Source organism: Pagrus major, chromosome 1, assembly GCF_040436345.1.
Source record: "Pagrus major chromosome 1, Pma_NU_1.0".
NCBI lineage: Eukaryota > Metazoa > Chordata > Actinopteri > Spariformes > Sparidae > Pagrus > Pagrus major.
In genome coordinates, this window is record NC_133215.1 from 225,001 (window position 1) to 240,910 (window position 15,910).

The 15,910-nt window shown below is 46.6% G+C and overlaps 2 protein-coding genes across 17 annotated transcripts in view; both read left to right on the forward strand.

Annotated features, from left to right (window-relative positions):
- The window catches only part of soul4 (heme-binding protein soul4), a 5,930-nt gene extending 4,401 nt beyond the window's left edge, over positions 1 to 1,529 (forward strand). For 2 of the 15 annotated variants that reach the window (XM_073484490.1, XM_073484983.1), the window contains exon 6: positions 1 to 1,529. This exon is cut by the window's left edge and continues 310 nt beyond it. The gene's annotated coding sequence lies outside the window, so the exon portion shown is untranslated. The other 13 variants (XR_012180346.1, XR_012180337.1, XR_012180342.1 and 10 more) reach the window with 13 other exon arrangements.
- A 1,486-nt stretch (positions 1,530 to 3,015) lies between these two features.
- LOC141002657 (serum response factor-like) lies at positions 3,016 to 14,039 on the forward strand. 2 transcript variants are annotated; one of them, XM_073474028.1, is made up of 8 exons: positions 3,016 to 3,817; positions 4,525 to 4,794; positions 5,173 to 5,377; positions 6,076 to 6,240; positions 6,992 to 7,099; positions 8,644 to 8,820; positions 8,945 to 9,024; positions 13,267 to 14,039. In XM_073474028.1, exons 1-8 carry the CDS (start codon positions 3,380 to 3,382, stop codon positions 13,351 to 13,353), a joined length of 1,530 nt encoding a protein of 509 aa, XP_073330129.1. In that variant the 5' UTR covers positions 3,016 to 3,379; the 3' UTR covers positions 13,354 to 14,039. The 2 variants fall into 2 exon arrangements, with proteins under 2 accessions (XP_073330129.1, XP_073330136.1); XM_073474035.1 differs by lacking the exon at positions 6,076 to 6,240 and having other exon boundaries at positions 3,287 to 3,817; positions 13,267 to 13,445.
- Positions 14,040 to 15,910: the final 1,871 nt, after the last annotated feature.

Sequence of the window (15,910 nt, forward strand, 5' to 3'; positions counted from 1 at the left end):
TGACACTAAACCCCGCCCCTCTTTCACTAACTTACATCCTATTGGCCCACACTTTCAAACGATCCCGTATCATATCAACAGGATGACATAACTTCATTTGATAAATTTTCCGTCCTGATTGTCTGTGATCTGGCCAATCAGAAGATGATGTCAGAGCTGACATGTTTGTGATGCAGGTAATCAATGAGTATTGATCAGACCGATCAGATATGTGTTGAATCATTTAATAAATGTAACGTGTACATTTCTATAGGTCACATGTTTAAAGTGACCTTTGACCTCCAGATGAACAGGAAACGTGACCTTTAGTGCGAAAGGTCATCAGTCTGATGTTTCCATGGAGACACAAACTGTGTGTCAGTATCTGAGACACACACACACACACACACACACACACACAGGCCAGTTTATTAGGAACAGAAGGGTGAAAGGAACAGTTCAACATTTAGTCAAATCTTCTTCTTCTCTTCTGAGAGTCACAGGTTCACTCAGAACAGTAGATACACAGCCAGCCGCTAGTTAGCTTAGCATAAAGACTGGAAACAGAGGGACACTGCTAGCCTGAGTCCGTCCAAACAATCTGATGAACGATTCATCTGAACAAAACTGTAAAAACAAACATCGATGACTGTCACAGTGAGGAGCCAATGGTTGGTCCTGGTCCTGGTCCTGGTCCTGGTCCTGGTCCTGGTCCTGGTCTGGAGTCCTGACGAGATGCAGTGTCAGGACAGACAGTTTGTGTTTGAAGTTGAATGAGAGAGAAACAGGAGGTGAATGTTTGAGTGAATGAACTTGCAGCTGCGTGACTGACAGGTGGAGGTGACTGACAGGTGGAGGTGACTGACAGGTGAAGGTGACTGACAGGTGGAGGTGACTGACAGGTGGAGGTGACTGACAGGTGGAGGTGTGACTGACAGGTGGAGGTGACTGACAGGTGGAGGTGACTGACAGGTGAAGGTGACTGACAGGTGGAGGTGACTGACAGGTGGAGGTGTGACTGACAGGTGGAGGTGACTGACAGGTGAAGGTGACTGACAGGTGGAGGTGACTGACAGGTGGAGGTGTGACTGACAGGTGGAGGTGACTGACAGGTGGAGGTGTGACTGACAGGTGAAGGTGACTGACAGGTGGAGGTGACTGACAGGTGGAGGTGACTGACAGGTGAAGGTGACTGACAGGTGGAGGTGTGACTGACAGGTGAAGGTGACTGACAGGTGGAGGTGACTGACAGGTGGAGGTGTGACTGACAGGTGAAGGTGACTGACAGGTGGAGGTGTGACTGACAGGTGATCCCCGTGTCGTCTCTCCAGGTGTTTCAGTGACTCTGACACTGACGTGGTTTCAGCTCTCCTTTTTATTTTCTCCATATTTGATGTGAATTAATTTTTTAAAACAAACTTTGTGATTGTTGTTGTTTCTGAATTTAATACTTCCTGTTTGTTTTCACAGTCAAACTGTTTTATATTGTTTTTCCTTCTGTTCCAACATTTGTGTATAAAATATGACAATAAAATCTGATTTCAAAGGACTGTCTGTCTGTCTCTGCACCTGTCTGTCTGTCTGTCTGTCTGTCTCTGCACCTGTCTGTCTGTCTACCTGTCTGTCTGTCTGTCTCTGTACCTGTCTGTCTGTCTGTCTCTGCACCTGTCTGTCTGTCTGTCTCTGCACCTGTCTGTCTGTCTACCTGTCTGTCTGTCTGTCTCTGCACCTGTCTGTCTGTCTGTCTCTGTACCTGTCTGTCTGTCTGTCTCTGCACCTGTCTGTCTGTGTCTGTCTGTCTGTCTCTGCACCTGTCTGTCTGTCTACCTGTCTGTCTGTCTGTCTCTGCACCTGTCTGTCTGTGTCTGTCTGTCTGTCTCTGCACCTGTCTGTCTGTCTACCTGTCTGTCTGTCTGTCTCTGCACCTGTCTGTCTGTCTGTCTCTGTACCTGTCTGTCTGTCTCTGCACCTGCCTGTCTGTCTGTCTGTCTGTCTCTGTACCTGTCTGTCTGTCTGTCTGTCTCTGCACCTGTCTGTCTGTCTACCTGTCTGTCTGTCTGTCTCTGTACCTGTCTGTCTGTCTGTCTCTGCACCTGTCTGTCTGTCTCTGTACCTGTCTATCTGTCTCTGCACCTGTCTGTCTGTCTGTCTGTCTGTCTGTCTGTCTCTGTACCTGTCTGTCTGTCTCTGCACCTGTCTGTCTGTCTCTCCACCTGTCTGTCTGTCTGTCTGTCTCTGCACCTCTCTGTCTGCCTGTCTCTGTACCTGTCTATCTGTCTGTCTGTCTCTGCACCTGTCTGTCTGTCTCTGTACCTGTCTGTCTGTCTGTCTGTCTCTGTACCTGTCCGTCTGTCTCTGCACCTGTCTGTCTGTCTGTCTGTCTCTCCACCTGTCTGTCTGTCTGTCTCTGCACCTGTCTGTCTGTCTCTGCACCTGTCTGTCTGTCTGTACCTGTCTGTCTGTCTGTCTGTCTGTCTCTGTACCTGTCTGTCTGTCTCTGCACCTGTCTGTCTGTCTGTCTGTCTGTCTCTCTGTCTCTGTACCTGTCTGTCTGTTTGTCTACTGCAGTATTTTGGTCTTATGACTTCTGAGCTCTGACAGCCAGAACAAACTTCTTCTTCTTCTTCTTCTTCTTCTTCTCTGCACGTGTCTGTAGTTTTCACTGTGAAGCAGAGGATTGACCATATAAGGAGCGGCAGCGCCATAAAAGGAGACACCTTTCTTTATATGGAGGAAAGTAGTTCCGCTGCTGTCCGAACAACACGTCGTCTTTTGGTATCACTCCGCACCGCCTCCGTTAACTTCTCTCCTCTTCTATAATTAATTATGTAGAACTCATTAATATGTAGAACTCATTAATATGTAGAACTCATTAATATGATGTCTTTAATTAACTGCGCGGTGTTTTATAGGGTGGTGTGCGGACTGTATGACGATCTATATTGCACAGCGGACGGACATATCCGGGCGCTGCTCGTCACATCCTTATGTGGAGCGGTGTGTGTGTGTGTGTGTGTGTGTGTGTGTGTGGGCGGGGCCTCGCTGTGATGTAAACACAACTTTAACTTGTGTTTAATCAGCCGCAGCACATTAAATGGCGGAAACCCTGAGCTGGTGTCCCTCCGCGGTGCTCCGGCTGCTCGCGCTGATTCACGGAGTTTCCCGGCGGTCTACTTGTTGCTAAAGTAACCGCTAACTGCTGCTAACTGCTGCTAACTGTAGCCGTTTGCTAGCTGCTAGCTAGTCGTGCAGCGGGTTGTCCTGTAAGCTCACTCCGCCCGGGAACTCCGACCCCGGGGCGCTGCTGGTGTTTACGCCGCTGCCACAGGAGCTCCGGACCGCCGGGAGGAGGGGTCCAGTCCCGGGTTCGGGGGAGGGAGGGGGGCGCGTCCGGCGGGGAATGCTGGCGGCGAGCGGAGCCGGAATGGGCACCAGAACCGGAGCCGGGCGTGCGGGTAACGGAGCCGGGCTCGGCAGCCTCTCCGTGAACACGGCAGCACCGGGACCGGACACAGACATCGACAGAGACTACAGCACCGAGGTGGTCTACAGCGGCTCCGACCCGGACTCCGACTCCGGGGACGATGAAGACACGGCGGGTTCAGGCGGGGACAGGAGAGGCGTGAAGCGGGAGAGGAGCGAGCGGGAGGTCGGGCACCAGTCCGCGGCCTCCTCCGCAGGGCTGAGCGGGGGCTACGGCGGCGTCAGCCCCGGAGCGCCGGGAGCCAAACCCGGCAAGAAAACCCGCGGGAGGGTGAAGATCAAGATGGAGTTCATCGACAACAAGCTGCGCAGATACACGACGTTCAGCAAGAGGAAGACCGGCATCATGAAGAAGGTGAGTGCGGACAGGTAACAGGTCTGATGACGTCAGTGTTAGGAGGGAGACAGAGCTGGAGGTTTGATTGATCAGCCTGATCATTGATCAGCCTGATTATTGATCAGGCTGATCAGCCTGATCATTGATCAGCCTGATTATTGATCAGCCTGATCAGCCTGATTATTGATCAGCCTGATCATTGATCAGCCTGATTATTGATCAGCCTGATCATTGATCAGCCTGATCATTGATCAGCCTGATTATTGATCAGCCTGATCATTGATTAGCCTGATTATTGATCAGCCTGATCATTGATTAGCCTGATTATTGATCAGACGTGTGTGTGTCAACTGTCACCTGGACGTGTGCCTCCTGTTCTGCTGAGATGTTGGTCTCCTTCATACTGGATGTAACTGTAACTGAGTACTGAAGTATCTCACCTCATCGTTTTACTCCGACTGACGGCAGCACACCTGTGAACCATCCTTCATGTTGTTATTGATCCTGAGGTGTGTTCAGTCGCCATCACATCAAATATCATCATGAATACTGACCGGAGGCCACACGTGGCCCGCAGGCCGTAGTTTGGACCTGGTTGGTGTAGAGCTGACCAATGAGCTGTCTCAAAGTATTTCTGTCAACATGCTGTCAGCATGTTTACCTGCTCAGGTACCTGTGTCTGTGTGTGTGTGAGAGCCTCCATCAGCCTCCTCTTCCTCCCGCAGGCGTACGAGCTGTCCACGCTGACCGGTACTCAGGTGCTGCTGCTGGTCGCCAGTGAGACAGGTCACGTGTACACGTTCGCCACCAGGAAGCTGCAGCCGATGATCACGTCAGAGACGGGCAAAGCTCTGATCCAGACATGCCTCAACTCTCCAGACTCGCCGCCTCGCTCAGACCCTTCCTCCGATCAGAGGATGAGCGCCACAGGCTTTGAGGAGACTGACCTCACCTACCAGGTGTCTGAGGCCGACGGCTGCCCCGAGGTCGCCAAGGTAACGCCACCTTCAGACAGTATTGGTATCTATCATGGACCTGTAACTACTAGACACAGTAGTAGTGTCTGGGATTAGGGTTACACAAATCTGACCAGCATACATTGTGGGGCGATCGCTGCTGACCGATTCTGCGCCGGACTGGCTCATCTCGAACGAGCCTAATGAATTTCAGACCACAAGACAGGAAGTCGTTGACCCGATCCAGCCTTTCAGACTCTGCTGGTCCTAATTCAGACCAGATCAGGTGTTCCAGTCATCACTTGGACTTCACTTCACTTCCTGTCCAGAGTTTGATCACAGCAGCCTCTAGTTGACATTAGGGGAAGTTGATGCTGATTTGCCAATGAGTTGTTGTACCTGTCTGTGTCCCTGCAGGATCTCATCAAACCAGCGTTCACCATGTCCAACCTGCCCGGCACCACACAGTCCACCCCTTCCTCCTCCTCCTCCTCCTCCTCCACCTCAGTGTCCATGCAGGTGCAGACCAGCGCCCCCTCCTGGCAGCCTTCCTCCACCAACGGGACGGTGCTGAAGACATCAGCTGGTGTCGTACTTCCTGGTGGCTTCACCTTGATGTCAGGTAGGAGGGCACAGCTTCCTCTCACCTGTTTGTCTGTCTGACTGGTCATGTCTGCTCTGCTTCACATCACAGCTGGACTCAACTGATCCTCTGGATCCATAACTGATTTCATTACAATGACAGCTCGTTAGCATCGTTAACATGATGTCACGGTGACATCATGTTCAGCTGTCCACATACTTTTGTCCAGGGGTGTCACCATTTCTCTGAATCAGAAACTGATGGAGGGACCCACCCACCTGACACACCACACAGCTAGCTTAGCATTATCCTGCTGCATCACTCTTCCCGTGTGATGGAGACGATCAGCTGACTGGTACCAGAGGAAACTCTGACAGTGTCGGCCATGTTGGTGTATTTTCTTTTTCAGAGATCCTTTATTGACTTGTTTGTGAGGAGGGTTCACTCTGGACAGATTTGACATTTGTTTATTTTTGGTGAATATTATTTGAACTAGTCAAAAGACAGCAGAATAAAGTCGAGCTGTTGTCGTAAAATATCTTTGTAAAGAGTTTGTCAGGACATAAAACCAACGATCTGTTGATCTTCACTGATCCAGATGTGACGGATAAAAAGGAGAAAGGTGACACTCCTCAAACATCATGTGGTGTAAAATCAGCTCCCAGCTCTCAGCTTGTGTTCAGTCTGTTAGCAGCTCACTGGTCTGTGGCTCCGCCCCTTCCCTCACCTGTCCGCAGGTGCCTCGCTGCCCCCCGGGACACACACCATCCCCCTCAGCCAGCTGCAGGGCCAGCCTCTGGCCATCCAGGGCTCCGTGGCCCCCAGCCCCGCCTCCACGCTGCACGCTCCGCCCACACAGCCCACCACGCTGCTCCGCCTCCCCGCCACCGTGTCACTGTCAGGTCAGCACGTAGCCACGCCCACCACCCACCTGAGTGAGTGAGTGAGTGAGAGAGAGAGAGTGTGTGTGTGTGTGTGTGTGTGTGTGTCTCCTCGGCTGCTTACAGAACCTTACAGCTCAACATCAGTACTCTAATTACTCTGATTACTCTGCACTCTGTCTGATATCAGCCTGATGTGAACTGACGTCAGAGACTCTGAGATCAAAACTGAACAGAGCAACTGGACATTTCTGATCTCAGAGTCAGAAAATGATTGATAATTGATTATTTTTGTCAACAGCTGTAACCTAGCAACAGACTGATGTTTACAGTTTATCAAACTGGGACAAACAAACATTCACATTCCTTTGTTGTTTAAAACGTTATTATAATTCTACAGAAACGCTTCAGTCAATTCATCCTATTAAATAATAAATATTAATTAAGCTGCAGGTGAGCTGCAGGTGAGCTGCAGGTGAGCTGCAGGTGAGCTGCAGGTGAGCTTCAGGTGAGCTGCAGGTGAGCAGACGGGCAGGTAACAGTGAGGGTGAAGGAGGTGTTGATCACATGATGGCCGACAGGTGAATCTCTCTGTGGTCAACAGCTCCACCTGTTTCACGTGTGTGGACACACCTGAGTGAAGTCAGATTCCTCCTTCATCCATCAGAACGAATGCCAAAATCTGATTGGTCGACACTGTTTTTAAGAAAGGTAAACAGAGCTGTCCTGCTGTTTGCACATGAACATTGATGATACTTGGTGATGTCATCAGGAGGCGGAGTCTCTCAGCAGCTGCAGACCTTCCAGGTGCAGACCAGCAGTCATCAGACTTCCACCAATCAGAGCAGCTCAGACATACACAACCCCGCCTCCTCCACAGGTAAGAACATAGTTCCGCCTCCTCAGCAGCTGTCAGCTGGCATTGATGCTCATCACTTCCTGTATGCACTTCACAATAAAGGTGTTTTAATGTGAGGGTGGTGACATGCTTTTATTGTGAAGGAGCCTCAGTGAGGTTAGGTCTCACCTGATGGAACAGCTGACTGATGTTCCACTTTATTCTCCACTCTCACCTGCACCTGTCACACGGTTCAGCCTCCATCTCACCTGTACGACTTCTCATCAGACACGTCTGTTAGAAGTGACGACCTCAGTGAGAGTGGAGAGATGAATGATGAACTCAGTGCTGCCACCTGCTGATGGACCTCAGCTGTGGTCTGTGTGCTGCGTTCAGGATGAGGAGGAGGCCGTGACAGTTTGATGTGATCATATCTAAAGTTGATCACTTTAAACATCAACACGTGACTTTATTTCTGAAACAGTTGAGGTTAATGTCACAAGTTTACAATAAAACACAATGTGTGAAGACATTCAGGTCAAATAAGAGCTGCATGAATTAATACATCAAATCAATAATCTCAGTGATCAGTATGACAAAGTGTGATCTGAAGGTCAGCTGTGTGACATGATGATGAAGCAAAGATCGTCTTCTTCTCTCTGTTTGTTTCAGACCAACAAGTCATCAACATTTTAACAGTTTTAAGTCAAAATGAAAATTCTCAGTAAATTAAAGTGCTTTATCGTCGGCTAAGGTCAGAGCGCTTAGACCAGGGCTCAGCCCATCCCTCGTCTGGAGCCGCAAAACATATTTGTCTCTTATAATGAAGGTAACGCAGCCTACACAGATTATTCAAAGGCCTAAATGAGCATTAATTTATATTTTTACATGAATTGGCAACTCTGCAGTGGGCTGCTGATGCTTACAGCGTGTGATGCTGCATTTATGAAACAAAGAACTCGCCTACAATTCATAGAAATAGAGTAGCAATACAGAACTATATATGCAGACCTACTCAAGTCCTCCCTGTGTCTGTGAAAATGTACAAAATAAAAAATAGCCTCATTTGATAATAAATAAAACAGTGTAGATATAAAAACAGTAAAAGTAAAAAAAAAAAACGCAGGACAGTTTAAATGTTATTTTAGTCCATTTCAGTGAGTTGATCCTTCTTTTTTTATCCTCAGCCACAGACAGCGATCAGCCCTCCGGCTTTACCGTGAAACACAGTGATATTAACATTATTATTATTATTATATTATCATTCAATTAATCACAGCTTGATAGAACAGATACATTTGTGTGTAGGCTGCACATTTGTACTGTCGGAGAATGTAAGAATCACTGTCGGCCTAAAACAGCGACGATGATAAAAAATATTCATTCTTATGTAAAATGTCAAAGCCACAGGGAGCCGCTGCCTGACGGAGAACGTGATGGTTCATCATGAGTCACGTCATCGTGTCAGAGTAATCAGTGTGATTACTTCACTGTGAGCTGCAGCCGTAGTTCACACGGGTTATTGGTGCGGTCCCTGAACGTAACATGGAGTGTTCTGATTGGATCACTGTGATGTCTCTCTGCAGCCAGTCTTCCTGCCTCCATCAGCTCCTCCTCCTCCTCCTCCTCAGTGGCCGGTCACATGATGTACCCCGGCGGTCACACAGTAATGTACGCCACGCCGACGCCCTCGCTCGGCGACGGCAGCCTCACTGTCCTCAACACCTTCCCCCCGCCAGGCCACGCCCAGTCACATGACCCAGGTACACCCTGTTTCTATGGTTACAGCAACCAGCAGCTGATGCAGGCAGCTGTCACAGTGTTGTTGTTGTTGTTGTTGTTGTTGTTGTTGTTGTGTAACAGTTTGTTCTGTCTCATGTCTTCCAGGTTCTCTCCCGCAGGTCTTCCTCACGTCTCTTCCTCCAGTCACTGCTCAGATCCCGGTTTCTGCAGTCCAACTCCACCCGGTACCTGTACTAGTACTGCTGATAATACTACTGATACTGCTGATAATACTGATAATACTGCCGATACTGCTGATAATACTGATAATACTACTGATACTGCTGATAATACTGCCGATACTGCTGATAATACTGATAATACTGCCGATACTGCTGATAATACTGCCGATACTGCTGATAATACTACTGATACTGCTGATAATACTGCCGATACTGCTGATAATACTGATAATACTGCCGATACTGCTGATAATACTGATAATACTACTGATACTGCTGATAATACTGCCGATACTGCTGATAATACTGATAATACTGCCGATACTGCTGATAATACTGATAATACTACTGATACTGCCGATACTGCCGATACTGCTGATAATACTGATAATACTACTGATACTGCTGATAATACTGCCGATACTGCTGATAATACTGATAATACTGCCGATACTGCTGATAATACTGATAATACTACTGATACTGCTGATAATACTGCCGATACTGCTGATACTGCTGATAATACTGATAATACTGCCGATACTGCTGATAATACTGATAATACTACTGATACTGCCGATACTGCCGATACTGCTGATAATACTGATAATACTACTGATACTGCTGATAATACTGCCGATACTGCTGATAATACTGATAATACTGCCGATACTGCTGATAATACTACTGATACTGCTGATAATACTGCCGATACTGCTGATAATACTACTGATACTGCTGATAATACTGCCGATACTGCTGATAATACTACTGTAACTGCTGATAATACTACTGATAATACTGCCGATACTGCTGATAATACTACTGTAACTGCTGATAATACTGCTGATAATACTGCTGATAATACTACCGATACTGCTGATAATACTGCTGATAATACTACCGATACTGCTGATAATACTGCCGATAATACTACCGATACTGCTGATAATACTACTGTAACTGCTGATAATACTGCCGATAATACTACTGTAACTGCTGATAATACTGCCGATAATACTACCGATACTGCTGATAATACTGCCGATAATACTACTGTAACTGCTGATAATACTGCCGATAATACTACCGATACTACTGATACTACTGCTGATACTACTGCTGTAACTGCCGATAATACTGCCGATAATACTGCCGATAATACTGCCGATACTACTGATACTACTGCCGATACTAGTGCCGTAACTGCTGATAATACTGCTGATAATACTGCCGATAATACTGCCGATAATACTGCCGATACTGCCACCGATACTGCTGATAATACTGCCGATAATACTACTGTAACTGCTGATAATACTGCAGATACTGCTGATAATACTACCAATACTACTGCCGATAATACTACCGATACTGCTGATAATACTGCCGATAATACTGCTGATAATACTGCCGATAATACTGCTGATAATACTACCGATCTTGCTGATAATACTACCGATCTTGCTGATAATACTGTCGATACTGCTGATAATACTGCCGATAATACTACTGTAACTGCTGATAATACTGCAGATACTGCTGATAATACTACCAATAATACTGCTGATACTACTGCCGATAATACTACCGATACTGCCGATAATACTGCCGATAATACTGCTGATAATACTGCCGATAATACTGCTGATAATACTACCGATACTGCTGATAATACTGCCGATAATACTGCTGATAATACTACCGATACTGCTGATAATACTACGGATACTGCCGATAATACTACTGTAACTGCTGATAATACTGCCGATAATACTACTGTAACTGCTGATAATACTACCGATACTGCTGATAATACTGCCGATAATACTGCTGATAATACTGCCGATAATACTGCCGATACTGCTGATAATACTACTGTAACTGCTGATAATACTGCAGATACTGCTGATAATACTGCAGATACTGCTGATGATACTACAGATACTGCTGATAATACTACTGATACTGCTGATAATACACCTGTTACTGCTGATAATACTGCTGATAATACAACTGATACTGCTGATAATACTACAGATACTGCTGATAATACTACCGTTACTGCTGGTAATACTGCTGGTAATACTACCGATACTGCTGATAATACTACCGAAACTGCTGATAATACTGCTGATAATACTGCCGATACTGCTGATAATACTACTGTAACTGCTGATAATACTGCTGATAATACTACCGATACTGCTGATAATACTGCTGATAATACTACCGATACTGCTGATAATACTGCCGATAATACTACCGATACTGCTGATAATACTACCGATACTGCTGATAATACTGCTGATAATACTACCGATACTGCTGATAATACTGCCGATAATACTACCGATACTGCTGATAATACTACTGTAACTGCTGATAATACTGCCGATAATACTACTGTAACTGCTGATAATACTGCCGATAATACTACCGATACTGCTGATAATACTGCCGATAATACTACTGTAACTGCTGATAATACTGCCGATAATACTACCGATACTACTGATACTACTGCCGATACTACTGCTGTAACTGCTGATAATACTGCCGATAATACTGCCGATAATACTGCCGATACTACTGATACTACTGCCGTAACTGCTGATAATACTGCTGATAATACTGCTGATAATACTGCTGATAATACTGCAGATAATACTGCAGATAATACTGCCGATACTACTGCCGATACTGCCGATACTACCACCGATACTGCTGATAATACTGCCGATAATACTACTGTAACTGCTGATAATACTGCAGATACTGCTGATAATACTACCAATACTACTGCCGATAATACTACCGATACTGCCGATAATACTGCCGATAATACTGCCGATAATACTGCCGATAATACTGCTGATAATACTACCGATCTTGCTGATAATACTGTCGATACTGCTGATAATACTGCCGATAATACTACTGTAACTGCTGATAATACTGCAGATACTGCTGATAATACTACCAATAATACTGCTGATACTACTGCCGATAATACTACCGATACTGCCGATAATACTACCGATACTGCCGATAATACTGCCGATAATACTGCTGATAATACTGCCGATAATACTGCTGATAATACTACCGATACTGCTGATAATACTGCCGATAATACTACTGTAACTGCTGATAATACTACCGATACTGCTGATAATACTGCCGATAATACTGCTGATAATACTGCCGATAATACTGCTGATAATACTGCCGATAATACTGCCGATACTGCTGATAATACTACTGTAACTGCTGATAATACTGCAGATACTGCTGATAATACTGCAGATACTGCTGATGATACTACAGATACTGCTGATAATACTACTGATACTGCTGATAATACACCTGTTACTGCTGATAATACTGCTGATAATACAACTGATACTGCTGATAATACTACAGATACTGCTGATAATACTACCGTTACTGCTGGTAATACTGCTGGTAATACTACCGATACTGCTGATAATACTACCGAAACTGCTGATAATACTGCTGATAATACTGCTGATAATACTGCTGATAATACTGCTGATAATACTGCCGATAATACTGCTGATAATACTGCCGATAATACTGCTGATAATACTACGGATACTGCTGATAAAACTACGGATACTGCTGATAATACTGCCGATAATACTACCGATACTGCCGATAATACTACTGATAATACTGCTAATACTGCTGATAATACTACGGATACTGCCGATAATACTACGGATACTGCCGATAAAACTACCGATACTGCCGATAATACTGCCAATAATACTACTGATACTGCTGATAATACTACCGATACTGCTGATAATACTGCTGATAATACTACCGATACTGCTGATAATACTGCCGATAATACTACCAATACTGCTGATAATACTGCCAATAATACTACCGATACTGCTGATAATACTGCCAATAATACTACCGATACTGCTGATAATACTGCCGATAATACTACTGTAACTGCTGATAATACTGCCGATAATACTACTGATACTGCTGATAATACTGCTGATAATACTACTGATACTGCTGATAATACTGCCGATAATACTACCGATACTGCTGATAACACTGCTGATACTGCTGATAATACTACTGTAACTGCTGATAATACTGCAGATACTGCTGATAATACTACTGATACTGCTGATAATATCACTAACAGTCCTGTCAGTGGTGGTCGGTTGACTTGATGTTGTTGTGTCTGTTGTTCAGATGGTCATCAGTCAGCAGAGCAGCAGCAGCAACTTGACAGAGCTGCAGGTCGTCAGTCTGGACGTCCATCAATCAAAAGACGACTGACTGTCTCACACACACACACAGCTGGATCTCCTCTGGACGTCATCACTCACTCACTCACTCACTCTCTCTCACTCTCACTCTCACTCTCTCACTCACTCTCACTCTCTCTCTTTCACTCTCTCACTCTCTCCCCCTCTCTCTCTCTCACTCACTCTCACTCTCTCACTCTCTCTCCCCCTCTCTCTCTCTCACTCACTCTCCCTCTCTCACTCTCTCTCTGTCTCTCACTCTCTCTCTGTCTCTCTCTCACTCTCTCCCCCTCTCTCTCTCTCTCACTCACTCTCACTCTCCCTCTCTCACTCTCTCTCTGTCTCTCACTCACTCTCTCTCTCTCACTCTCTCACTCTCTCAGACTTTGAGACTTGAAGTCCTGGAGGACTGTCCCACTGTCCCATCGTTCAGTCTACGAGGGCTCTCTGGAGGACATTTCAGCCTTTTAATGGACACTTTCTGTCAGGCTGCACTTCTGCCTGAATACCCACAGTTCATAGCGTTTTAACGTTAAAAGCAGGGTTACCGTGGGTTACAGCGATGATCCGGATGCTCTCATGATTCTTTATGCAACATTTTTTATTGACAAGCGTTCATTTTCTAAGTCACGACCAAACGTGACGTTTTCTACAGAACTGATTGTGGACTGAAATCACTCCGTTTATTCAACAATAAAACAGTACGAAGCTTTTTAACTCTGACTCAACATGTTCCTGCTTTCTGCTTTCATTATTATACATCGTAAACTGTAAATAAAAAGTCCCAAACCTCCAAAGTGAAGTGAAAGGTCACGGTGCTGTCAGAGCTCACCAGCCCCTCACAGCTGACAGCAGGCGGGGACTCTGACGGCTCAGGGGGCGATGTGATTGGGCCACAAATTGTTGTGATGATGCAGTCAACTAACCAACAACAACAACAACAACAACAACAACAACAACACGGGTCAGAAACATCTGAAGGCTCCAGAACAAAGTTGGAATGTTTTGAGTTCATTTTGTCTCAAACGTTCACGAACACAAGAAATGATTTAATTTTCACTTTAAATTCTGAAAATCTCAAACAGAGACGATGATGTCATCAGACTGATGCTCAGGTGTAGTGATGATGTCAGTCTGACCAGGTATCACGCACTACACACACACACACACACACACACACACACACACACAGGTGAGTATGTGTGTGTGTGTGTGTGTGTGTGTGTGTGTGTTAATGGTATCGATCCAATGAATGTATCCGTGTTTGTGTTTGTTTCATTTTATGGCTTTAAAAAACAAAACCGTTGAGTCACCCAGCCTTTTAAAGGAACAGTTCACCCCAAAACTGCAGCTCACCTTTACTCCACCCTCGTGCTCCGTCAGCCTGCAGACAGAGACTCAGCACAGTTCTCAGAAAGCATGTAGTTCATCTGAAGACACGTCACCATGATAACAGACAGCGTTCAGTATACTGCAGTATCAGTGTACATGGGTGTACTGCAATACACTGAAGTACACATACTGCAGTATGAATACACATGTAAACCTGTCAGTCAGGTGACTGGTCAAAGTCAGGTGGCTGTGGTCGAAGTCAGGTGGCTGTGGTCGAGGTCAGGTGGCTGTGGTCGAGGTCAGGTGACTGGTCGAAGTCAGGTGGCTGTGGTTGAAGTCAGGTGGCTGTGGTCGAAATCAGGTGACTGGTCGAAGTCAGGTGGCTGTGGTTGAAGTCAGGTGGCTGTGGTCGAAATCAGGTGACTGGTCGAAGTCAGGTGGCTGTGGTCGAGGTCAGGTGGCTGGTCGGGGTCAGGTGGCTGTGGTTGAAAATCAGGTGACTGGTCGAAGTCAGGTGGCTGTGGTCGAGGTCAGGTGACTGGTCGAAGTCAGGTGGCTGTGGTCGAAATCAGGTGACTGGTCGAAGTCAGGTGGCTGTGGTTGAGGTCAGGTGGCTGTGGTCGGGGTCAGGGAACTGTGGTCGGGGTCAGGGAACTGTGGTCGGGGTCAGGGGACTGTGGTCGGGGTCAGGGGACTGTGGTCGGGGTCAGGGGACTGGTCAAGGTCAGGTGACTGGTCGGGGTCAGGGGACTGGTCGGGGTCAGGGGACTGTGGTCGGGGTCAGGGGACTGTGGTCGGGGTCAGGGGACTGTGGTCCGGGTCAGGGGACTGGTCAAGGTCAGGTGACTGGTCGGGGTCAGGGGACTGGTCGGGGTCAGGGGACTGTGGTCGGGGTCAGGGGACTGTGGTCGGGGTCAGGGGACTGTGGTCCGGGTCAGGGGACTGGTCAAGGTCAGGTGACTGGTCGGGGTCAGGTGGCTGTGGAGGACAGTCCAGAACACGTTGGTCTTATCTGGTCTTCAGTAGTTGTGTGAAAGCTTTGAGGTGTCTGGGCTCATTACCCTGCTGCAGGATGAATCCTTCTCCACAAAGATCAGACCAGAGGGTGGAGCATGTCTCTGAAGGATGGAATGGTGTTCAGGTGTTCTCCTCAGTCAGGGTGGAGTCTGAAAACATCTTCCTCCACCATGTTTTGCTGTGGCTGTGAGACACTGGTGTCATTGTGTCTCCTGGTCGTCTCCTTACATACACCCTTC

What these genes read in the sequence shown, in the direction of transcription:
- LOC141002657 (XM_073474028.1), top strand. Translation starts at nt 3,380, where the DNA reads ATGCTGGCGGCGAGCGGAGCCGGAATGGGCACCAGAACCGGAGCCGGG. An exon ending in AGACCGGCATCATGAAGAAG is followed by an intron (nt 3,818 to 4,524) that starts GTGAGTGCGGAC and finishes TTCCTCCCGCAG; the next exon opens with GCGTACGAGCTGTCCACGCT. An exon ending in CGCCCAGTCACATGACCCAG is followed by an intron (nt 8,821 to 8,944) that starts GTACACCCTGTT and finishes CATGTCTTCCAG; the next exon opens with GTTCTCTCCCGCAGGTCTTC.